The sequence below is a fragment of the Schistocerca cancellata genome, chromosome 11 (assembly GCF_023864275.1).
Source record: "Schistocerca cancellata isolate TAMUIC-IGC-003103 chromosome 11, iqSchCanc2.1, whole genome shotgun sequence".
Lineage (NCBI taxonomy): Eukaryota > Metazoa > Arthropoda > Insecta > Orthoptera > Acrididae > Schistocerca > Schistocerca cancellata.
Window position 1 is genome coordinate 153,744,557 of NC_064636.1, and position 26,763 is coordinate 153,771,319.

At 45.2% G+C, this 26,763-nt stretch overlaps 1 protein-coding gene across 3 annotated transcripts in view; it reads right to left on the reverse strand.

Annotated features, from left to right (window-relative positions):
• Positions 1 to 26,763, reverse strand: part of LOC126108760 (zinc finger protein 99-like) — a 178,169-nt gene that overhangs the window by 52,920 nt on the left and 98,486 nt on the right. For 2 of the 3 annotated variants that reach the window (XM_049914108.1, XM_049914107.1), the window contains one exon: positions 450 to 2,704. The exons of the other annotated variant lie outside the window; for it this stretch is intronic. In XM_049914108.1, the coding sequence (XP_049770065.1) occupies positions 1,285 to 2,704 (1,420 nt within the window). In that variant the 3' untranslated portion in view covers positions 450 to 1,284. Of the gene's footprint in view, positions 1 to 449; positions 2,705 to 26,763 lie in introns of those variants that run through there. 3 annotated transcript variants of the gene reach the window in all.

The window sequence follows — 26,763 nt, forward strand, 5'->3', positions numbered from 1 at the left end:
TTATGCTGGCACCCAACCGACAGACTGCTTACACTACCAAAAAAATCAAAGACTCGCCTTCTGCAAACCATTGATGAATACTAGCTTGGGAAAATTGCAAGTTACCATTGACCACGACACTGCACACATCACTGAGTGGAGTAAGCTGGAATACCTACATTGAGTGGTTGCCTTGGTGTCATCACTCTCCCAGTCACTGTAGTTGTCCTCAGATCGGTTATATGATCATATGTAATCAAGGATATTGTGAATTATTGAGATCACCAAAACCAGTGGTGCATGAGCAGCAGCTGTTGGGTAATTTTATACTTAAGTGGATTTTGGATCCTGGCACAATTCAGTCACGACTCTCGTTTACGACTAAGCATTAGGAGATTGGATGCTAATAGGTATTAGTTTGTTTACATTGTACAATTTTGTCATTTTTCTTATTTTTCAAAATTGGAGAGCATTACTTTCCACTTAGATAAGGACAAAACCAATGAGGTAGGATTTAACAATCAGTACCAATTAAGTACATGAAATAAGATTTAATGAAACATCTGGTGCAACATACTTCCAGAAACATGTAAACAACTTGTCAAGTCCCTATCATGTAGAACTGTCTACGCATTGTGTTCCAAACGTGGACAATCATGCTATTAAGCAGGTTGTTATATTTGTTGTTACATTTACTAATGCAGGATTAGTACTAACAGAACAAATGTATACACTATTAATGACACACAGAGCAAATCTCTTGAGAAAACATACCTGAGTAAAATAATTGCCATAATCATGTTTCTCCAGTGTTGAGTTTACTAGCCTGAGTGAAGGAACTGCCATAATATATGGGTACCCAATTGCTGACATTGTTTGTAAAATGCAGAGTTACAAGTAATACATGATGACTATGTTAGGGATAATAATCAGAAAGTCATCACATTTCCTTGGCCTTATACTGAATATTGCATGCTACTTACGATTACTGACGAAAGTAAGGATTTATCACAATTCAGAATCCTCTTGTCTCAAGATCGATAGGAAAAAATAGCAGTGTTAATGACAGAAACATATTTGATTCACGTTTGAGGCATATTTAGCAATACAATTTCTTGACATTTCAAGCTGCAGATAGGGATTTTTATACTGCCATTGTATCTGCTACCACTCTAAAGTACACATAATTACACATTTTTTTCACAGTTCTACCACACTCTACTGTTATTTCACAGCCATTACCATTTATTGTCTCCCTGCTACATCCATTATTTTACAGGCCTTGAGAGCACCATCCAGGGATACCTATTTGCTTAAACTAACACCTACTTGTTTCTTTCTCAAGTGGAGTAATGCATGTGTCTTGAGAGTACTCAATTGAGTGAAACTTCTGTCACAGATTACGCATTTATGAGGCTTTCTTCCAGTGTGAATTAATACATGCCTATTGAGAGTGCCTGACATAGCAAAAGATTTTCCACAAATCTCACATTTGTGAGGTTTCTTTCCAGTGTGAATTAATGTGTGTTTCTTGAGATTGCCTGACGTAGCAAAAGGTTTCCCACAGGTAACACATTTGTTAGGTTTCTGTCCAGTGTGAATGAAAGCGTGTGCCTTGAGACTGCCTGATGTAGCAAAAGATTTCCCACAGATGTCACATTTGTGCACTTTCTTTCCAGTGTGAATTAATGTGTGTTTCTTGAGATCACCTGACATAGCAAAAGATTTCCCACAAACCTCACATTTGTGAGGTTTCTTTCCAGTGTGGAAGAATGTATGTTTCTTAAGATCGCCTAACATAGTAAAACATTTCCCACAAATCTCGCATTTGTGAGGTTTATTTCCAGTGTGAATTAATGTGTGTTTCTTGAGATCACCTAACATAGTAAAACATTTCCCACACATTTCACATTTGTGAGGTTTCTTTCCAGTGTGAATTAGTATGTGAGTCTTCAGATGACATGACTGGACAAACGATTTGTCACAAATATCACATTTGTGAGGTCTTTTCCCAGTGTGTATCAGTGCATGTCTCTTGAGATCACATGACCTAGCAAACAATTTGCCACAAATATCACATTTGTGGGTTCTGTTTGCAGTAAGTGGATCAGCCTGGGGAGTGACATTAACAACTGTAGATGAAGCTCCATAATCATTTGATTTCTCCGTATCATTTCTCATATGTGTGTAACGCCTGTCATTAGAGGACTTCTTTGAAGCTTTCGAAGTTTCCTTACACGAAGACTGCTCATTGTGTTCTGTAACAGAAACTTCTGGCTCACTATCCAAGAAGATACTGCTTTGATGATGATCACTATCGCCATATTTTTCATGGTTGCTAGCAGGTAAGACAGAATTCTCACTCATTCTCAAATGTTTTTTCAAACTAACATTACTGTGAAATACCTCACCACACCACTTACAAACATACAAAGGTGGTTGCGTACCATCAATGTGCATAAACACATGCATTATGAGTCTGTATTTGGAAGGAAAGCTTTGTAGGCAGAAATTACAGCTATATACATGAAATTCCTTTTCCCTTGTACTACAGTCATATCGGGTAGCATCTGAGCACTCCTTATCAATAATCACATCTTCTGTATTGGGACCCCACTCGTCTGTTGACGTCTTCATGTCTATCACCAACTTATCCTGGACTAGCTCATGGTGATAAGTTTCCTCACATAATATGCCACAGCTCCCACCAGTAATCTGAGTCAATCTGAAGAGTAAGGAGAAGAATGTTAAATACTGATATACAAACAGGAAAGAAACAATATTTGAGTGTCCATAAATCAAGTACTATAGGCCGCAATTCATAAAAGTGTATAAGAAATTACATATTCAGTAACTGTTAGTAATTTAAAATTACACTATTCACCAGAAGGAAAGAAATGATCATGTAAACGTGGTTTAAAACGAAAATAACCAGACGAAATTCTCGTTATTCAGGAGTTTTAAAGTAATATAACTGTGGGTGAGAGAAGAGCTTTAAAACTCCTGAATGACGACGAGAGTATTTTGGTTCTCCCAGCTGACAAAGGAAGCGCAACGGTGGTTATAGATGTGGCGAACTATCAGAGAAAAATTACTGATCTACTGGATCCGCAAGCATATAGGAAGCTGAATAAGGACCCCACTAACAACGTTCTCGGAACTGTGTCGCGGTTAATATAAAGTGCTCCATTGAAGAGAGTGTACAGAAAGGTCTCTACAATTCGACTGCGCTACCACCGAGGCTTTATGGATTGCCCAAAATTCATAAAGAAAATGTGGCGTTAAGACCGATACTAAGTGCCATTGGTTCGCCCAAATACTCGTTAGCCAAGTTTTTGACTACGCTGTTAAAACCACACGTGGGCCGTTCGGACTCTTTATATAAAGAATTCGACACATTTCATCAGCAGATTGAATGGCATAGTGGTCCAGCCAGAGGACATATTGGTCAGCTTCGATGTGGTATCGCTGTTTACTATGGTTCCACTTAATGATGTATTGGAACAGCTGGATCGAATTTTTCTTGCCGATATTTTAGAACTGTTTGAGTGTTGTTTGACGACCACATACTTCAAGTGGAATGAACAGTTTTATGAGCAAACGGATGGCGTGGCTATGGAAAGCCCCCTAAGTCCCGTAATTGCAAACTTCTTTATGGAGAAATTCGAAGAACAGGCCTTAGGTACTGCCAGCAAGAAACCAAATGTATGGTTCCGATACGTGGATGACACGTTTGTGCTGTGGAGACATGGTAGGGAGGAACTAAGCTGGTTCCACGAACATCTCAACAGTATAAAATCGAGAATTCAGTTTACAATGGAGGAGGAGATAGACGGCAAATTACATTTCCTCGATGTGCTTGTTTTTAGAAACTAAAATGGTAGTTTGGGCCACTCAGTGTACCGCAAACCCACGCACACGGACCGTTATTTGCACCGGGATTCGAACCACGACCCACAAAAGAAGCGGGGTGTTATCAAGACGTTAGCGGACAGAGCTAGAAATATTTGTGAACCTGAGTTGCTCGACGCTGAGATGGAACATCTCCACAATGCACTAATGAAGAACGGATATTCGTCCGCCGAAATAAAACGTGCGTTGAGGCAGCCACGCAGAAATCATACTGACGTACAGGCTACTGCAAAATCTAAGGTTTTCCTGCCGTTTGTTAAAAATGAAACGGAAAGAATAGGGAGGATCTTGACGAAGCGGAATATTACAGTAATTTACAAGCCCACCAGGAAGATATAGGAATACCTTAAGCCTGCCAAGGACGCTCGCAAACCATTGGAAAAAGCTGGAGTGTATAGCATCCCATGCAGCTGTGGTGATGTTTATGTGGGTACCACTAAAAGAACTGTTCCTAAACGTTTGGAAGAGCACAAGGGAAATTGTAGAAGAGGAGAAACGGAACGATCAGCTGTTGCGGAGCATGCTTTCCAGCCAGGGAACCACAATATTCGTTTCGAGGAGACGCAAGTACTAGCGGTCACGAGCAGATATTACGAAAGGCTCTACAGGGAGGCGATCGAAATCGCTAAACACCCAAATAATTTCAACCGAAAGGAGGAGGGCGTCAAATTAAACGGTATATGGATGCCGGTGTTAAAGAAGACGTGTACCACCCGTCCACTACTGGGTGATGGCAACGGCGATCGACGGCGACGGACAGCGGCCAATTGCACTAACGTTTTCAAAACACGTGACGTCACGCTGCGGCGCGGGAGCGCGCAGACACGGAATTTAGAGGCAGTCAGTAGCGAGCCAGTGGGTGTGCTGGACCTTCCATCGAGCTACGTATCCCCTTGAAGATGTCTCCCGCAGTCGGAGACGAAACGTTGGGAATCACCACGGAATTCATCAACCGACCACGGCACAACAACCCGGATAATTATAATGGACTAGCAAAAATCGAAGCATTTTTGAAAATTCTTTGATGTGTGGAAACATATGCACTAGATAATTTCGTATCACAAACGTATGAACACGAATTCCACCAATTACATCATGGTAGCTTCCAAAGCACTGAAATAAAGATTGTTACGTGCTTTTGTCGACCAAGCATAGCTCGTGTCACATGATCTCGCCAGCCAATGACAGCAGATATTCAGAGCATAGGAAACGTTATGTAGTCAGCCAGTAACAACAAGAATGTTACGCTGTGCAAACACACAAATAGGAAAAGTTAATGGTTTAAATTAATATACATCAGTACACCCACAATAAAAGCAAAGTTTTCATACATAATTTTGACTTTCGAAAAATTTTTGCTGATTTTCCGAGAGTATGGTTACAAGATCATCAGCTTCAATTGCAGCAGCTTAATATTTCTGACGAGCACGATAATAAATTTCACTTATGTGCACCGGACACTTCATTCCTTACGTGTTCTGTAGAGCACTTTGATTTTTTTTACATAGATCGCTGAAGAACTTACTTCACACTTGGTTTTGAAAGGCAATTATACTTTTTGCCAGCATTATTGCCTAATCTGTAATCAGTGAAAGAACTAAAATAAATATGAAAGACTAAACTCGAATCCTTGTTTTCGTTTGTGTATTACCTTTTCAAGATACGTGAAATGCAAATGTGCAGTCAAAATTTAGAATTATGTCATGGTCTTCTGGGCCCAGAATTTTTCCATATGGCTGGACAGGAGCGTTAAGTTTTGAATGAGAATCTATTGATTTAAGAAATTCATCACACGTTGTCACACATCACATCTTGCATAAAATGAAATTTACTTTCAAATTAACGTTTCTGAAACCAACATTCGCAATATTTCCCCTGTCCAGTTGTAAATGTAAGCAATTATGACATCACTAATCAAAATGAACCCAGGAATGAGACTCATTGAAAGCAGTTCGTTGTTACGAAGTATTGCAGAATCCTTAACACTGTTGTCAGCAGGTGCTTGTGTGTGTGCACAGGTTGTTGTTGTGAATAGCGCATTTTCTTTGCAACAAGAGATTTATTTTGGTGATATTCCCCCGATTTTGTTTTATTGCTGCAGTATTATTCTGCAGTGGTGGGCTACAGCAAAATTTTTAATTAGTATATCAGTTCTTAGGAATCAAAATTACAAAAATTTTACTGAAAAATAAAATAATAAAAATTGCTGGATATCTAAAAAATCCCTCGTCCAGATCTGAACAGACTTGAGTCCTTTTTGTATGGATATATTAAACACAAGGTGTACAGCAGTAACCCCAAAACCATTTCTGAGCTGGAAACATATGTTCAGGTAGTCATCGACGATACTGGTGTTCCAATACTTCAGTGGGTCTTGCAGAATTTTGCTATTTGGCTGTGCCACATCATCGCCAATTATGGCAGCCATATCGAACATGTCATAACATAAATCCAGACATCTGTAGAGAAGTTTACATTTTGAATAAATGTCTGTGAACGCTGTAGTTTGCAACTAATTTACGATTTTTTTTTCATATAGTTCAATAACTGTCACCTTGTATGTTTGCTAAGTTACAGACTGGGCACTGGGCTATGGGCTACATATCCCTTGCTGTTACCTGTGTTTTGATGGAGTAATTCAATTACGTATGTTGGTGTGACTTTCTGCCCAAGTTGAAAGTGAGGTTATTATTTCTTTTGTTATAATGCATAGGAAGGTGAAATCACTGTTAATGTTCAACATCCTTCCTCACAGTATCACTCCATCCTTGCCTCTCTGATTCTTTTATGGAAACAATTTGTGGTCAAGAGAAAATTTAAGGGACCTCTGAAGCTTTCACCTTTTCCTGATCTTTGTTTACTGGACAATGTACATCATTAATGTACATAGACTTTAGAACCATTTAGTCTGAATGTCTAATAAAATATATTTACTTTATGATTGATCAAAATGTTTGTGGGTACTCATTTTACTGGTTAGTAGTAATAACTGCTTATGGTGTTACACATTGTGTCAATGATGAACTGCAAATTGTAGTTTAAGAAGGAAACAATGAAATGGTCTTACATCCAAATTTCCAAGTCGGCAGGTTAATGCATAATATTCTATCCCACTGATTTCTGAACTCAGTCTTCAAAAAATATTTGCATGTCTGGTACCTATGTAGGTACATTTCTTATACACCTGCTGTCAGATAGGACAACTTACACAGCACAGAGGTCTAGTGAACCCTTTTAGATATTACTAAGATGACTGAAGCTTTCGCGATCTACAGATGGCAAGTGCTGACTATCAACTTTAGAGTCCTCTAAACACAACTAATAAGACCATTCCAGACTTAATTTATCACACTGGTTTGTAGAGCAGGCAACCACAGCCAAACTTCGACAATTTTTCAAAGAAAATTCCGCACTGGCTGTATGAATAATTTTTATTAAATTTGTGACTGGTTTCGCACCAGTTATTGGTGCATCCTCAGGCAATCTGTACAAAAAATAATATATTATGAGCTCATATAAACTATTTTATCCCCCAATTCTGAAGTGTCCATTAAACTTTTAAATAGCCAGTTTTTTGAATGAAACAACAAAGTACTCACATACGCTATTTATAACATAGTAACGTTGAACATTGCCCTGTAGCCACTGCCCACCACTCACATCCAATATACTGTCATCTGGTGAAAGCAGTAGTTAAAACTTGAAAATATTTTTAAAATGGCTCTGAGCACTATGGGACTCAACATCTTAGGTCATAAGTCCCATAGAACTTAGAACTACTTAACCCTAACTAACCTAAGGACATCACACACACCCATGCCCGAGGCAGGATTCGAACCTGCAACCGTAGCAGCCCCGCGGTTCCGGACTGCAGCGCCAGAACCGCACGGCCACCGCGGCCGGCTAAATATATATATATATATATATATATATATATATATATATATATATATATTTCTTAAGTGATGGGAGCGGCAATGACCTAGAAAATAAAATATGCACTGCTCAAATGTTGCAGTGGCGTACAGGTAGTTAATGCATTGCAACGATCATAGTGTACAGAGCAGGGCGGAACCTTTTGAATCCAGGCAGGAAGTCACTCAGTTTCTTGCAGTCTGTCACCTAGATAAACCATATGCTAACCCACTTTTCAACATGATTTTGCTTGCAGCTGGTAAGATACAAATTATAGTAACTATAGAGTAATGTACAGTCCTTGCCTAGTTTCATGATATTACACTACATTGCATTACATTAACACCTGATCCACAGATCATGAATATGACATTTTGTGATGTGGAATTTGTCAGTTTAACATTAGGTTTCTTAACACAATGCAATTTTTTTACAATAAGTATTTCATATTTAAAGACTCATCTACTGAGGAGACAACGTCATCATTCATAAATTCTTTTGATTTGTTCTTAGATGCTGGTTGGCTATCTGGTAGACGATCAAAGATTTTTGTGGCAGCATAATTCACCTCTTCCTGTGCCAAAGTCAGATTTAGCCCACTGCACTTTGCAGTTATCTTTGAACTGTGATTCGTCATTAATAACAAATTTAGTAAGTGAATGTACATATTGTGAAAGTACTGCGAATATCCCAAGTTCCTTAAATAGGTGTCTACAAGGTTATCTTGGGTGCTCTCCAACAACTAATCTGCTTTTGTGCAATGAGTACTTTTCCTCTTAATGATGAGTTTCCCCAAAACTTGATGCTATATGAGAGCAGTGAATGAAAATAGGCATAGCGACAATGCCAGTTACAACTCCAGAATAAAGGAGAAATTTCCTAGTTAAAGAACAAAGGAGGAGGAAATTACACATGAGCTTGAAGAGAAAAGTAAATTTAACGCTGCTATACTAAGGTGGAGATACTGGAGGTTGTCAGGTGTCATTGCTATCTTTATAATCGATATGAACTTCACAGCTTGGCAACAGAAATGGAACACACAATTGTGAGACTGCCCTATTTGTGCAGAAAAGGTGGACATGGTACCATTGAGCGGAAGGGAGGGGGAATGAAGAAGCAAGGGGAGTGGAGGGGGAAGAAAAGCAGAGGAGAAAGGGAGTGGAATGGAGAGGCAAGAGGGAGGGGACTGCGTGAGTAGAGGGGAGTGGGCAAGTAGAGGTCATAGAGGGGACTCCATATGTTAAAATTAAAGACAGTATACTGATATGTTTGTCACCAAAATTTGCAATAACCCTAATCGCTTAACTTGCTGAACTGAAATGTTTCATCAGCTCATCACTGTGCTCTTCCAAATTAATTTCTCATCAATGCACTCACCCAGAAATTTCGAATATTCTGCTTAGCAACAGATTTGTGATCAAAATCTATATTTAAGAAGTGGTATTATGCTATTTACTGCACAGAACAGTATATACTGTGTTTTCTCAAAATTTATTGTGAGACTATCTGCAGACAACAACTTCATAATTTCCTGAAAGAAATAATTCACAATTTCCTCAGTTAATTCTTGTTTCTTGGGTGTGATTACAGTATCATCAGAAAAATAACTAGCTTTGCATCTTCATGAATATAGAGTGTGCATTCGTTAATATATATTAAGAAAACATGGGGAACAAAACTGAACACCCTTCTTGATACTTCCCCCAGTTACAGTTGCACACTATGTACTGTTAATTTCAACATTCTGCATTCTTCCACTTAAATACTCCTGTACTACCTACGCAGCAAAATCAATAACCAATGTCATGTTGACAGAAGTCAGACTTTAAAGTCTATCAGATTCTTTCAGAATATCTACATTGAAAACCCCACAAACAATAATTTGTTTCTCTCTGACTGCCAGATTGCATAATAAAGAATCCAAGTACTTCAGAAATCGCTGGAAATTTCCCAATGGGGACCTATACACAGCTACAATCATTTAGTTTAAAGCACACAGGCACGTTTCTGTATGTCGCTCTACACAATATTTTTTTTGTTTCAAAATTTCTCATACTGTCTTTAATTTTAACGTATGGAGTCCCCTCTATGACCTCTACTTGCCCACTCCCCTCTACTCACGCAGTACCCTCCCTCTTGCCTCTCCATTCCACTCCCTTTCTCCTCTGCTTTTCTTCCCACTCCACTCCCCTTGCCTCTTCATTCCCCCTCCCTTCCGCTCAATGATACCATGTCCACCTTTTTTGCACAAATAGGGCAGTCTCACAATCGTGTGTTCCATTTCTGTTGCCAAGCTGCGAAGTTCATATCGATTATAAAGATGGCAATGACACCTGACAACCTCCAGTATCTCCACCTTAGTATAGCAGCATTAAATTTACTTTTCTCTTCAAGCTTATGTGTAATTTCCTCCTCCTTTGTTCTTTAACTAGGAAGTTTCTACTTTATTCTGGAATTGTAACTGGCATTGTCGATGACAATTGGACAGTCCTCATTGAATACAGTCAATAAAGATAAACACAAGGGCTCAAATACGCCACTGCTAAGTTCTTCATGATAATCATTGGTTTTGGGGCAGGTAAATAATAGCTTTTGGTAAAGCCATGTCCAGATCATCCTGCATGACTGTAAGCGTGTTTCATTTGCCATACAGTACTTTCACCCTATTATAGCTTTTTGAACTCTGTCATATGTTTAGTGCATTATTTTGATTGAGCCACGTCTGACCAAAATAAATAATATGGTAACGATTATTTCCTTTCCTGATGCTGTGAATTTATCTCAGGGAAGTAGTAATATTTACTACACTATCAGAACCTTTATTGGGGTGCATCTTTCGTCATACCATTTGTTGTATGTGTATCCCAAAGGTTTCAGGATTCTTCCTCTTGATTGGTGACCCCCTGTCAAAGGTATCTTACAATTTAAAACATCTACATTTTTCCTTGTAGGATACTCGCCATGGTCAAGAAATTTCAATATAGTACAATGACGAACATCTTTCTACACATCTTCGAAATCCTTTTCCTTGACACAGGTTTCCATCGACTGCACTTCTGCAAATATTCTCAGTAAAGTTCAGAGCTGTAAGATTTCCTCTCTTTTCGCTTTGTCTTTAAGGTCATAAAGAAATCCGTTTACCTAGTATAACACTATGTGCTAGCTCTGTGTGTTTTGGAACGAAGTCATCTTAACTCAGAAATAAAAATTGCCATACTGATCAATGAAAATGACTGCTCTCTTAGCAAACATTGCTTCTTTCAGGGTGCACAAGTGAATGTTGGATAGTGAGTGTAAAAACAAATTTGCAAAGCCATGCCAACAGCAGCATGGATTAAGCACAGCATTACCATATGACCTTGTCTGTCAGGTACCCATTGCTTATTATGCTATTCGGAAGGCACCTATGGTGGAAATGACACTGTGGCAAAAGTATGAGCTTAGAGACATGGACAAAGCCGAAAAATTGGCCAAAGGGTGCTCGTGGACATTCAAAAACTAGAGGGAAGATGAAGGCTGTGAAAACTGGCATAACCCTCTGAACCACCATTGTTGCTCCCTGATGTAGAGAAACACGAACTTTATGCAAGGAAGCAATCGTTTTTTCTTTCAGAAGTTACAGGCGACAAGTATCTGCAAGCCCAGTGCATGTCTTAGCCTAGTGACAGAATGTAGGATCACTGTGCAAGGGTTTCACAAAGCAAGACGATGTGATAATGGGTGGAACTGGAACCAGTATTGACATGCGTCAGGTCTACAATATTGAGTACAACTTGCTAAAATATCATCTGCACCCAATCTTACAAACGTGGGCTTGGCTCCTGCTTTCATGGTGTTAGGCTTGCCCCAACTGAACAGTTTTGTCAGGAAGGTGCTGCTGTGGGCAGCTACTTTGTCAGGCATGCCTTTAGTTCCTATTGATACTATTAGCAGGTGGGACTTCACAAGGTGTGGCCTGCATCTCAGTAGGAAAGAAAAGGGTAAATTGGTCGTGATGATAGCAAAATTTTTAAGCGGAGTTCTGAAACTCAGGGAAGTACCTCTTTTTTTAGGCTAAGATCAGTGACCAATGATTCGACACTGAAAGAAATTAAGCTTAATGAGAATATCAGACAGGTGGGTACTACACATTCTCATGAAAGTACAGTGAAAAATAATGTTAGTCCATCGCATCAGAATGTCAGGATTAAAACATTGAATCAGATGAGCTTTTTTTTCGTTTAGAATATTTAGAAACAGAGTGAAATAGATGTAATATGCCTGTGCAAACACGATATCATCAAAGATGTGGAGAAGATAATTTAGGTGGGTGTAAGGTTTCAGCGTATGTAAGTAGACACATTATGGAAAGAGGTGGAGTTGCCATATACAAGGGCTGTTCAAAAAATTCCATAACATTCGTAATTTCGCGCCAATTGCGTCTTGGAGCGAAATGCAGCTGGCATCCCTGCACATGCTTGTGTTTAATGTGGGTGTGCCAGAATTTTCATTGTTTTATGTCTGTTATTGTTCAGTGCTGTATTGAGTAGAATATGTCAACACAGTTTGCGAATTTCGAGATGGCAGAGTCAGAAAATCTATGATCCTGCATTAAATTTTGCATGAAAATCAAGAAAACCTTTAGAGACACAACTGATGCACGAACCCTACAGTGGTCAGTGCTTAAGCCATACTCAGTTTTACGAATAGTTAACATAGTTTAAATGTGGCCAGACACATTTTACAAATGACCCTCATTCAGGATACCCTTCACAACATGTACCAGTGATGCTGATGTTAGGGGCGTGAAAGAAATTGCGCATCCCAATAGAAGAATAACTGTCAGAGAGACTGCAGAAGACTAACATTTCTGTTGGATCATTTCATGAAATCCTGACACAGCACCTTGGAATGCATCGTGTTGCAGCCAACTTCATCACACAGTTCATCTCATAATCTGTGAAGAGCTTTTGAATCTCACAAACGAGAATGAGATGATGCTTAAGAGGATCATAAATGGTGATGAGGAGTAGGTCTCTCATTATGATGTTGAAACCAAGGTTCTATCTTTAAAATGGGCCAGGAACAATCCTCGAATACCAAAAATAGCTTGTCAGGTTAGGTTAAATATAAGGGCAGGCTTATAGTTTTCGATTACTTCAGGTGATTAGTTCAACACGAATCTGTGCCACAGAGACAAACTTGATTGTGCTACATGTATCACAACACTTGCAAGAAAATGTGAGAATGAAATGGCCTGAAATGAGACGAAATAATTCATGGCTCTTGAATCACTATCACACAACCGCACACTCATCCCTGTTGGTGTGTGGATACTGCATAAGAAATGGAAAGCGAGGGAAGAGACTGGGGAGAGAGTGAGGGAGAGAGTAGAAGGGAGAGGGTGGGAGGGAGAGGGTGGGAGGGAGAGGATGGGAGTGGAGCGATAGGATGGGAGTGGAGCGATAGGGTGGGAGTGGAGCGATAGGGTGGGAGTGGAGCGATAGGGTGGGAGTGGTGCGATAGGGTGGGAGTGGTGCGATAGGGTGGGAGTGGTGCGAGAGGGTGGGAGTGGTGCGAGAGGGTGGGAGTGGTGCGAGAGGGTGGGAGTGGAGCGAGAGGGTGGGAGTGGAGCGAGAGGGTGGGAGTGGAGCGAGAGGGTGGGAGTGGAGCGAGAGGGTGGGAGTGGAGCGAGAGGGTGGGAGCGGAGCGAGAGGGTAGGAGGGAGAGTGTAGGAGGGAGAGGGACAGAGGGAGAGGGAGAGAGGGACAGGGTAGGAGGGAGAGGGACAGAGGGAGAGGGACAGAGGTAGAGGGACAGGGTAAGAGGGACAGGGTAAGAGGGACAGGGTAAGAGGGACAGGGTAAGAGGGACAGGGTAAGAGGGAGAGGGACGGGTAAGAGGGAGTGGGACAGGGTAAGAGGGAGAGGGAGAGGGTAAGAGGGAGAGGGACAGGGTAAGAGGGAGAGGGACAGGGTAAGAGGGAGAGGGGGTAAGAGGGAGAGAGTAGGAGGGGGAGGGAGAGGGCACGAGGGGGAGGGAGAGGGCACGAGGGGGAGGGAGAGGGCACGAGGGGGAGGGAGAGGGCACGAGGGGGAGGGAGAGGGCACGAGGGGGAGGGAGAGGGCACGAGGGGGAGGGAGAGGGCACGAGGGGGAGGGAGAGGGCACGAGGGGGAGGGAGAGGGCACGAGGGGGAGGGAGAGGGCACGAGGGGGAGGGAGAGGGCACGAGGGGGAGGGAGAGGGCAGAAGGGCGAGGGAGAGGGAGAGAGCAGGAGGCCGAGGGCGAGGGAGAGAGCAGGAGGCCGAGGGCGAGGGAGAGAGCAGGAGGCCGAGGGCGAGGGAGAGAGCAGGAGGCCGAGGGCGAGGGAGAGAGCAGGAGGCCGAGGGCGAGGGAGAGAGCAGGAGGCCGAGGGCGAGGGAGAGAGCAGGAGGCCGAGGGCGAGGGAGAGAGCAGGAGGCCGAGGGCGAGGGAGAGAGCAGGAGGCCGAGGGCGAGGGAGAGAGCAGGAGGCCGAGGCCGAGGGAGAGAGCAGGAGGCCGAGGGCGAGGGAGAGAGCAGGAGGCCGAGGGCGAGGGAGAGAGCAGGAGGCCGAGGGCGAGGGAGAGAGCAGGAGGCCGAGGGCGAGGGAGAGAGCAGGAGGCCGAGGGCGAGGGAGAGAGCAGGAGGCCGAGGGCGAGGGAGAGAGCAGGAGGCCGAGGGCGAGGGAGAGAGCAGGAGGGCGAGGGCGAGGGAGAGAGCAGGAGGGCGAGGGCGAGGGAGAGAGCAGGAGGGCGAGGGCGAGGGAGAGAGCAGGAGGGCGAGGGCGAGGGAGAGAGCAGGAGGGCGAGGGCGAGGGAGAGAGCAGGAGGGCGAGGGGGAGAGCAGGAGGGCGAGGGCGAGGGAGAGAGCAGGAGGGCGAGGGCGAGGGAGAGAGCAGGAGGGCGAGGGCGAGGGAGAGAGCAGAAGGGCGAGGGCGAGGGAGAGAGCAGGAGGGCGAGGGCGAGGGAGAGAGCAGGAGGGCGAGGGAGAGAGCAGGAGGGCGAGGGAGAGAGCAGGAGGGCGAGGGAGAGAGCAGGAGGGCGAGGGAGAGAGCAGGAGGGCGAGGGAGAGAGCAGGAGGGCGAGGGAGAGAGCAGGAGGGCGAGGGCGAGGGAGAGAGCAGGAGGGCGAGGGCGAGAGTAGGAGGGCGAGGGCGAGGGAGAGAGTAGGAGGGCGAGGGCGAGGGAGAGAGTAGGAGGGCGAGGGAGAGGGAGAGGGCGAGGGCGAGGGAGAGGGCGAGGGAGAGAGCAGGAGGGCGAGGGCGAGGGTGAGAGCAGGAGGGCGAGGGCGAGGGTGAGAGCAGGAGGGCGAGGGCGAGGGTGAGAGCAGGAGGGCGAGGGCGAGGGTGAGAGCAGGAGGGCGAGGGCAAGGGTGAGAGCAGGAGGGCGAGAGCGAGGGCGAGGGAGAGAGCAGGAGGGCGAGGGCGAGGGCGAGGGAGAGAGCAGGAGGGCGAGGGCGATGGAGAGAGCAGGAGGGCGAGGGCGAGGGAGAGAGCAGGAGGGCGAGGGCGAGGGAGAGAGCAGGAGGGCGAGGGCGAGGGAGAGAGCAGGAGGGCGAGGGCGAGGGAGAGAGCAGGAGGGCGAGGGCGAGGGAGAGAGCAGGAGGGCGAGGGCGAGGGAGAGAGCAGGAGGGCGAGGGCGAGGGAGAGAGCAGGAGGGCGAGGGTGAGGGAGAGAGCAGGAGGGCGAGGGCGAGGGAGAGAGAGAGAGCAGGAGGGCGAGGGCGAGGGAGAGAGAGAGAGAGCAGGAGGGCGAGGGCGAGGGAGAGAGAGAGAGAGAGAGAGAGAGAGAGAGCAGGAGGGCGAGGGCGAGGGAGAGAGAGAGAGCAGGAGGGCGAGGGCGAGGGAGAGAGGGAGAGCAAAAGGTTGAGGGCGAGGGAGAGAGAGAGAGAGCAGGAGGGCGAGGGCGAGGGAGAGAGCAGGAGGACGAGGGCGAGGGAGAGAGAGAGAGAGCAGGAGGGCGAGGGAGAGAGAGAGAGAGCAGGAGGGCGAGGGAGAGAGAGAGAGCAGGAGGGCGAGAGGGAGAGAGAGAGAGCAGGAGGGCGAGGGAGAGAGCAGGAGGGCGAGGGAGAGAGCAGGAGGGTGAGGGAGAGAGCAGGAGGGCGAGGGAGAGAGCAGGAGGGCGAGGGAGAGAGCAGGAGGGCGAGGGCGAGAGCAGGAGGGCGAGGGCGAGGGAGAGAGCAGGAGGGCGAGGGAGAGAGCAGGAGGGCGAGGGCGAGGGAGAGAGCAGGAGGGCGAGGGAGAGAGCAGGAGGGCGAGGGAGAGAGCAGGAGGGCGAGGGCGAGGGAGAGAGCAGGAGGGCGAGGGAGAGAGCAGGAGGGCGAGGGCGAGGGAGAGAGCAGGAGGGCGAGGGCGAGGGAGAGAGCAGGAGGGCGAGGGAGAGAGGGCGAGGGCGAGGGAGAGAGGGCGAGGGCGAGGGAGAGAGGGCGAGGGCGAGGGAGAGAGGGCGAGGGCGAGGGAGAGAGGGCGAGGGCGAGGGAGAGAGGGCGAGGGCGAGGGAGAGGGAGAGGGTGAGGGCGAGGGAGAGGGCGAGGGAGAGAGCAGGAGGGCGAGGGCGAGGGAGAGAGAGAGAGCACGAGGGCGAGGGAGAGAGAGAGAGCAGGAGGGCGAGGGCGAGGGCGAGGGAGAGAGAGAGAGCAGGAGGGCGAGGGCGAGGGAGAGAGAGAGAGAGAGCAGGAGGGCGAGGGCGAGGGAGAGAGAGAGAGCAGGAGGGTGAGGGCGAGGGAGAGAGAGAGAGCAGGAGGGCGAGTGCGAGGGAGAGAGAGAGAGCAGGAGGGCGAGGGCGAGGGAGAGAGAGAGAGAGCAGGAGGGCGAGGGCGAGGGAGAGAGAGAGAGAGCAGGAGGGCGAGGGCGAGGGAGAGAGAGAGAGCAGGAGGGCGAGGGCGAGGGAGAGAGAGAGAGCAGGAGGGCGAAGGCGAGGGAGAGAGCGCGAGGGCGTGGGAGAGAGCGCGAGGGCGTGGGAGAGAGCGCGAGGGCGTCGGAGAGAGCGCGAGGGCGTCGGAGAGAGCGCGAGGGCGAGGGCGAGGGAGAGAGCGCGAGGGCGAGGGAGAGAGCTGGAGGGCGAGGGAGAGAGCTGGAGGGCGAGGGAGAGGGAGAGAGCTGGAGGGCGAGGGAGAGAGCTGGAGTGCGAGGGCGAGGGAGAGAGCAGGAGGGCGAGGGCGAGGGAGAGAGCAGGAGGGCGAGGGCGAGGGAGAGAGCAGCAGGGCGAGGGAGAGAGCAGGAGGGCGAGGGCGAGGGAGAGAGCAGGAGGGCGAGGGAGAGAGGGCGAGGGCGAGGGAGAGAGGGCGAGGGCGAGGGAGAGAGGGCGAGGGCGAGGGAGAGAGGGCGAGGGCGAGGGAGAGAGGGCGAGGGCGAGGGAGAGGGAGAGGGCGAGGGCGAGGGAGAGGGCGAGGGAGAGGGCAGGAGGGCGAGGGCGAGGGAGAGAGAGAGAGCAGGAGGGCGAGGGCGAGGGAGAGAGAGAGAGAGAGCAGGAGGGCGAGGGCGAGGGAGAGAGAGAGAGCAGGAGGGCGAGGGCGAGGGAGAGAGAGAGAGAGAGCCGGAGGGCGAGGGCGAGGGAGAGAGAGAGAGCAGGAGGGCGATGGCGAGGGAGAGAGAGAGAGCAGGAGGGCGAGTGCGAGGGAGAGAGAGAGAGCAGGAGGGCGAGGGCGAGGGCGAGGGAGAGAGAGAGAGCAGGAGGGCGAGGGCGAGGGAGAGAGAGAGAGAGCAGGAGGGCGAGGGCGAGGGAGAGAGAGAGAGCAGGAGGGCGAGGGCGAGGGAGAGAGAGAGAGAGAGAGAGAGAGAGAGAGAGAGAGAGAGAGCAGGAGGGCGAGGGCGAGGGAGAGAGAGAGAGAGAGAGAGCGCGAGGGCGAGGGCGAGGGCGAGGGAGAGAGAGAGAGAGAGAGAGCAGGAGGGCGAGGGCGAGGGCGATGGAGAGAGAGAGAGAGAGAGAGAGAGAGCAGGAGGGCGAGGGCGAGGGCGAGGGAGAGAGCAGGAGGGTGAGGGCGAGGGCGAGGGCGAGGGAGAGAGCAGGAGGGCGAGGGCGAGGGCGAGGGAGAGAGCAGGAGGGCGAGGGAGAGGGCGAGGGAGAGAGCAGGAGGGCGAGGGAGAGGGCGAGGGAGAGAGCAGGAGGGCGAGGGCGAGAGCAGGAGGGCGAGGGCGAGAGCAGGAGGGCGAGGGCGAGAGCAGGAGGGCGAGGGCGAGGGAGAGGGAGAGGGAGAGAGCAGGAGGGCGAGGGAGACAGTTGGAGGGCGAGGGAGACAGTTGGAGGGGGAGGGAGACAGTTGGAGGGGGAGGGAGACAGTTGGAGGGGGAGGGAGACAGTTGGAGGGGGAGGGAGGGAGTAGGAGGGGGAGGGAGTGGGAGAGAGGACAGGAAAGGGGATAGAACCTGAGGTGCATAGGAGTCCAAGTCGATCTGGGAGGGGAGGCGAGAAGGAAAGGGATGAGTACACCCACCTGCCTCCTCCCTGTGCTTCTGCTAATTGTACATGTATCACCTCCAATTTCAAGTGCCCCTGTGCTCTGCTTTCACAGGACAAAGATTCCAATGCAGGTCAGGTGCAGGTTATATTTCACTGGCATGAGCATAAACATCTAACCATGAGCACCTCCACTCCGATGGCCAGTGCTCCAGCAACTTTCATGAAGCACTCTCTTTTCCCCGTGCACCGCACATCTCTGAACCCATGCCATATCACATTACTACAACTACCATGTATGAAGTTTTGCATATGCTGGAATTGTTTAAAGTGCCTGTCCGTACATGAAACGTTTAAGAACTCATCACCTGTAATTCTCATTATGTTTTGTTACTATTATATCAGCAGCAGGTCGGACTTCTTTTTAAAATATCTATCACAGCACTCTTACGGCATTTGCATCGTGACACTGACTGATGAAGACATCGACTGTAAGTATTTGAAATAAAAAAGAAATATCACTGCTAAGCATTCGATTTTCTATATTCAATTTACTTTTTGTCCATGACACAGTGTAATGGGAGTGCTGATGATGAAGATACTGAAGCAACTTGCTGTTATTGCTGTGGTATTCCGGAAAATGTAATTAGAATACTGTTGCCAAATATGTGAAGTGCAACTGGCAAGCCTCCTCTGGCTCTGAGATCATTTTCAGCCACACTACCTAACTGTCTTAAGGTAACAAACACAGACATATGTAAGATGATGATGATTATCTACATGATTACTCTGTACTTTCACAATTAAGGTCCTGGCAGAGGGTCATCAAACGATCATATTTAATCTACTTCTCTACCATTCCACACCCACATCTTTCCAAATGAGCTCTGATTTCTCGTACTTTACAATGATGATAATTTCTCCCTACATAGATGGGCACCAAAAAACTATCATACTCTGATGACAATATTCGTGATTGAAATGTTATGACAAAGTCTTGCCAAAGCGAAAAATGCCTTTGTTTTAATTATTACCACCCCAGTTCATGTATCCATAGAACGGTCTCCCTTATTTCATGAGAATACAAAACGAGCTGCCCTTCTTTGATGTTCCACACCACACTGCAATACTCCACAAGAGGACAGACAAGCATAGTGTATACCTTTTCTTTAGTAGAACTGTTACGTTTTCTAAGTGGTCTGCCAAGAATCAGTCTTTGGTTTGCTTTCTCCAGAGCATTATCTATATGAATATAATGATTTAATGTATTCATAATTGTAAGCCCTATGAATCTAGTTGAGTTCACAGCTTTTAAGTTTGTATGATTTATCGTGCAAACGCTATTTAGCACATTCCTTTGAGTACTGATGTGGTTGACTTCATACTTTTCATTATTTACCGTCAGTTGCCATTTCTCACACTATACAGATATCTTGTCTATCACTTCACCATTGGTTTAATTATCTGATGACTTTACAATAAGGTAAATGTCCGTATCGTCTGCCAATAATCTAAGAGCTGCTCAGATTGTCTCCAAAATCATGTATGTAGATTAGGAACAAGAGGGGGGCCTCTAACACTTCCTTGGGAAGCGTCAGATATTACTTCGATGACTTTCTGTCACTTATTACAAACTGTGACCTTTCTGGTACAAAATCACGGATCAATAGACACAACTAGGATGGTACTTCAGGGGCACGCAATTTAATTGGAAGTCTTTTGTGAGGAACTGAGTCAAAAGTATTCTGAAAATTAAAAAAATATGGAATTAATGTAAAGTCATATGTCCATATCAGTCATTACTTTGCGGAATAAAGAGCTTGCTGTGTTTCACATGAATTATATTTCCCGAATATGTGTTGGCTATTTGTCAAAAAAAGATGTCTTGAAGGCAATTCATAATGTTCAAACAGGTTATATTTTCCAAAATCCTACTGCAAAGCGACATTAGTGGAATGGGTCTGCATTTCATCGGATTACCCCAATCTCCTTTCTTGGGTTCTGGTGTGATTTGTGCAACTTTCCTGTCTTTGGGTACCGACCTTTCTGCTGTTGAAGAGCTGTATACGACTGCCAAGTATGGAGCTATTGTATCAGCATAATCTGAAAGGAAACTGAATCGTGTACAATCTGGATCAGAGGCATTGCCTTTTTCAAGTGTTAACCCTCTAACCGGAACATCGTTTACTCGGCGGTAAGATGGAACATCGGTCTGCTAGACCGCTAGGACATTTAAAGTGTATTTTTCTCTATTTTTATGACTTTTCCGCACTTCTACGTTGCTTCTCTCTCTCTTTAAGGTGTAATTAAACATAATAATAGGTTTTTGAACCATAATATTTGTTAAAATACCAGTAAATTCAAGTTTATTACTAGGAAAAACTTTAATTTGCAGTGTTTTGTTGTTTACACATTACTCCTTTAGAAATACTTTTTTTTACATTATTATAGTTACAACACAAAGAAAATGAATACTAAAATGTAATGCAAAGAAAAAATTTAACTTTTATTTTTAATTGCACAAGTCTTGCACACTTTTCGTGAACACTCCAAGCACGTTGGTTCTTCGCAAGAAATACACTTGTAGGCAGTTTTCCTCTTTTTTTGATATGGACAAAATCGACAGGTTTTTCTTTTACCAAGTGTGTCCGTCGGACACTCATCAACTCGAACAACAAATTTATTCCGTTGGCTAACGATTTGCTTTTCTTTTGCTGCCTCTTCTTCTAAAGATGAAATAATACTTTGTAGCTCTTGAGGCAGATTGGAGATTGCCAGTCGGGATTTTACGAAATCGTAGACCAAATATAGAGAAACTCTTTTCAGGAAATCAAAACGTGATACGGTTTTCTTCTCTCCAAAAAGTCCATAAAGTATACTTGCGTTTGATCCAGCCATGGCCACCATGTGGTAAAAAATAGCCAACGGCCACCTTCTTGTTTTGCGATTAGTAGAATAAACACTGCACTTCATATCTAGCGTGTCTATTCCACTTTTTGTGGCGTTATAAAAAGATATGATTTCAGGTTTATCATTTGAAACGTCAGTGTAATTGGAATGATGCATTGACGAAAGAAGTAGGACTGCCTTATTCCTTTTTGGGACATAAGAAAGCAGAGTCATTTCTTTCGTAAAGCCATAAAGGCTGGACCCAATTTCACGATCGCTTCTTGCTTGAAATTCTGCTGGTATCTGGGGTCTGTTTCTTTTTAGTGTCCCAACTAATGTCAAATTGTGAGCTAGTAGCTCCTGGGCAAGTTCCACAGAACAAAACCAATTGTCGCAACTAATATTTCTGTTTGTGCCATACAGCCCTTTAGATAGGCGGATTACAGACTGCGTGGGAATGCTCTTTTTCTTTTCTGCTGTAGAAAGTGTGGCTCCATCACAGCCTTTGCCGGAGTAGATGTAGGCATTGTAAATATATGCATTGTGTGCATCTGCCAGACCCATGACCTTAATGCCATATTTAGCCGGTTTATTCGGCATATATATACGAAATTTAACCCTCCCTCTGAAAGGCACCAAAGTTTCATCAACTGTCAAATGCGCTCCAGGGCTATAAATTTGTTGGCAGTTCCAAATAAACTTATTAAATATGTCTGTAATGGCAGCAGCTGGGTCATATTTTTCCCTCTGTTCCCTCGTGCTCGAGTCATCGAATCTAAATGCCCTAAGCAATATTCCTAATCGCTTTTCTGTTATTATTGATCGAAAAATTGGCCTCCCCAAGACCGAAGTGGAAAACAGCGAGGTCATAGGCTCCCTCGCAGATTTGAATATGCTGCAAAGAACTGTGACTCCAATCACAGCGTTCACTTCCTGCACAGTAGTGTCTCTGTAAGCTACACTTTCTTTTAGTTCAATAACAGAACGAATTTTGGCCAACTTTTCATTAGTATGCTTTACAATCGTCTCAATCATGTCGTCAGTAAACAAAAGGCGCCACACTTCACCTGGGAGTGGGTTTTTCCCCACGGTAAGAGCAGGCCCTTGTATCTTTGATAGCCGTACCTTTATTATATTGGATGCTGCTGTTCGCGTCTTAGAGCGAACAGGAGTTGATGACCATGTGAAACACTTGTTTCTTCCGTAGTAAGAAACTGGAAGACGACTCTCATCTAGAGTGTCATCAGAACGCGTAGATGAGCTAGCAACATCAGCAGGCTTCTGTGGAGTGATTAGTCTGCTTCCACCAGAAGTTATGTCAGACTGTGGTTGCTCTCCAGTTTCTTCGCGAACTGCGGTATTTTCGACTTCAAATATTTCTCGAATAGTTTCATCATCGCGATCATCATCATTGGGAGAGTCATCGTCATTATCTGTTTCATTGCGAAGATCTTGGATAGTAAGGTCCTCATCTGGAATGCATGATTCATCTGAATCCACTTCCGAGTCTGATTCTTCAAGGTAATTTTGAGAGCGTGCAAGGGCTACAATTCTTTTCGACCGATTTGAAACATATTTCGGACCTTCCATTGTAAACCTGCAAGGAAAAAGGGAAAAATGAGTTTTAACGAAATTTAATGGGGATAATTCTATCGCTGTAATAAGTTTGCGCGGTAAATTGGAGAATGTGTGTGAAAAACGGAAAGAGGAAAAATTAAAACGTTAAATACGAGTTGTTACACTTTTTTCTCGTTCTTCTATGAACACAAAAGTATTAAGCATCGTGTGGTGGCAAAAATTTCAATCAAATAGATGAAATGTTGCTACACAGAAAACAGAAGAGTTCAAAGAGTGGAACATCGGTCATACAGACCGACAAATGCGTGATACTTTAGGAACACCGGTCTGGGAGACCGGCAAAAATTTGACACTTTTAGGAACACCCGGTCTGTCAGACCGGGAGGGGAATGCATTTTTTCGGAACACGGTCTCACAGACCGACAATACGTAACAAAAATTCTACTTACTTGAAAACAATGCATGCGCCGACAATACGTTGTTGGCCAGCTGCGGTTCGGGACCCGACTGAAGATTACTGGGCTTCTCCCCACCCTCACGAACAATGCAGCGCCGTTAGCATTGTTAATGTCAACTATGGCGGTATCTCAGACCGATGTTCCGTTCAAAGGGTTAAGCTGCTCCGCTACATTTAGGATAACCACTTAAGTTACTCATGCAGCAAGTTGTTCTTGATTAAAATTCGGGAATACTCGCTTTACTATTCTTGTGAAAGAATTTAGAAAAACCAGTATCAGTAACTCTGCTTTAGTAGCACTGCCATCAATAACATTACCATTGCTCTCGCGCCATGAACATTTTAAAGCACCTTGTCAATGGTACACTTCACACACAGAGCATTGGTAAAACGAAATTATTAATTTATGCCAGTTGGCAGGTATAACCTCCACCTGCACTAATCGTAACGTGTAGGCTTTTACAGCTGGCGTCTTCATTAGTTAGAACTTCTAGGCTGAGAGGTCATGGTCAATCTGTTAAACTACTGACATTTCGTTGCCAACTGCAGACAACATCTTCCGAGGTAACTCAACGACTGGCTGCCAGGGCGTGGAGATCCTGACATTGCCCATCCATAACTTATTTCCAATATGATGATGAGTTTTATGAACAGCCCTCCGAGTCCAGCTGTTGCTAATCTTTTCATTGAATTTTTTGAACAGCAGGTGCTGCAGTCTGCCACTAAAAGCGCTTTAAAGTGGTATCGGTATGTGTATGACTGGTATCGGTATGTGGATGAGATTTTGTGGTATGGAATCACGGTGAAGAGGAACTGTATGGGTTATTGGTGTATCTGAATAGTATTAATCCAAAGATACAATTTACTATGGAGAATAAGAGAAAGGGACAACTAAATTTTTTTGGATTTATCAGTAATCAAATGGGGAGATGGGAGTCTAGGGCATGAAGTGTGTAGAACAGATACACACACCGACCATTACCTCCATAAGGATTCGAACCTTCATCCCAAGCAGAAGAGCAGTGTCATTAAAACATTGGTAGGCAGACCTAGGAAGATCTGTGAGCCAGCTTATTTGAGGTTCAGTGCCTTCTTTTAGCACTGAGCCCTGGTTCTTTTCTAATGCAGCTACGACAATTTACAACTACAGTACTTATTGTGGTTTTATCTACCCTTTTTCGGTTGTCTACTTGCAATCTTTGAAGCTGACACCCTTTCTGCACTCATCCGAGACCATCTCACCTAAAAAAAGCCCAGTCTCCCCTAAACATCCCCCACACTCGTGTGGAACTACTTCCTTTGTGTAATGGATTCCTGACCAATTTAGCAGAAATCGTGAACTACCACCTTTCAGCGCTAGTCGAGGAATCTGCAACCTACACAGTTGCAGAACTGTCTGGGACTCTGATTCAGACCTTCACTCCGCTCTGTACCAAAGAACCACTTTCAGTTGTGCCCATGATGCTACAAATGGTGGGCTCCACCTTCATCTCGCAAACGAGACTGTGAGCAGTACTACTTCAGGTAGTCGCCTGAAACTAGATATAATCTCTTCCAATCCAACGTGGTACATATTGTCAGCACCAACGTGAGCCACCACCTACAGCTGACTATGCCACACTTCTCATGGCATCCAGAAGCACCCATTCCTCCCCCCTCTCACTATGCATACAGAAAGCACAATGGATTCCTTCCGGTCCTATGCAGCCATATCTCTAAATGGCTCCACTACACACCTAACATCAGAGTTTCCAATTAACAGTAATACTACTGCAAATGCCCAGTCTAGCATGCTGAGAGGCTTCCTCTGGAACATGGCAAGTGACTTCATCTGGCTTGTAGATTTCATCAGCCATAGGCAGCACCCAAATCTTTTCATCAGATGAACTGAGCAGGCTCTCTGATTGGCAACATGGAAATTCTTTCACTGCCACCCACACACTGGAATGACTTCCCACTCACAAACAAGTGAGAGGTCAATCTCAGTGTGGGCAGTACCGAAGGTGACCGCAGCAATGGACCAATCGGTGGAAAACACTGCCTGGAGCTGTGAGCGAAGTATCACGAACTTGGTTCACAGCAATTACTATATCTGCCCATACCAGAGTTGGCATGGTAAATACACACACACACACACACACACACACACACACACACACACACACATTATAATTATAATTATATATATATATATAAAGGTAAGGAACACTGACAAAATTTAAAGTAACTCGCTTCTTCCAAAAACATGCACCAGCTCACAGTACTCTGATGTGCTACTGCTGCTACTATGAGAGCTATCACTGGATTTTGCGATCTAAGTACTGCAAGTGACACAAAACAAGTGAGTGATGCAATGCAGACAGTGGCTCTATGCACTACACAGTTAATAAAGTGCATAAATATGCCTTATAAGTACACAAATGTGCACAAAATACGGGATTTGAAGATCATCATCACAATTATAACTACAATAATAGTAGATGACGCGAAAATATACTAACAGCAACTGATAAATATATCGCTCACTTGTAACAAACATCAAAGGATAATGATGTCAAGTTATGCATCAAAAGTCCCTGTTCTGAGCCAGTTCAAATATTAATGCTCATGCTGATGAACAGAGAAAATGAGCAAATAAGCTAACTACCACTATGTGCTTTCCTTGTAGGAAAGGTGAAGTCTTTACAGCAGCAGACGTCTGGTGTCAACATAATGTTGTTCAATCAAACCAACTGTTTGAATATCAGTGAATGTAAGCACGCCAGTGTCAGTGTAATATCAAATAGGGTGGTAGTGCTTGAAAACTACCAATTTAGTGATGACAAAGTATACTTCTCCTTAGATGAATGACATTGACCATGCAATGTGTCTGAGCAGAGTTCAACCTTGTTCCACAGGAAAGTTTGTTCCCCCCGATGTTACTATTTCTGTATGGCATTCAGTTGGTACAGTTAAAATATTTAATAACGGAGGGAGCACAGATGGCTACGAATGAGCAGATTTTTAACATTTTAATGAAATGCAGTACAGGATGAGCTAATGTGTTGGCAAAGAAGTCAATCACATAGCCTCCAATTCTATGACACACTGTGCAGTGATCTGCTGTCGACAGTTTGTCAAACTCTCCACCCATTGGAAACTACCATAGCTCAACTCCATGATGCATTCTCTGCATTGATGGAAGTGGAAATGTATGATTCAACATTAACAGATATGAGCACTGAATTATGATCATATTCAAGTTAGTTTATACACCCAGCTATAAGTAAGTTTATAAAACCCCTCCATTTCAATGTAAATAAACTAGTTACCACCATAACCAACTAATCCAGCTGTAGCGACTCCACATAGTGCGGGTAAAATAGTCGAAGTTCAGTATAGAAGACTGAACAATCTATCTCCAGAAAATATATATTATGATAACTAAATGAAATCGTAAATCAATTACGACTGCTTACAGTTTCAGCCGATGCAGAGAATCGAGCTTATCTGAGCTTCAAAAAATATGCATCGTCGAGTAATTGTGGAATATTTCTGATAATACGAGGAATGGATTATGTATGGCAGGCTGACCTCTTACATATGCAAGACTACTTACAAACCAATTATGGTTTCAAGTACATTCTAATGGTCACAGACA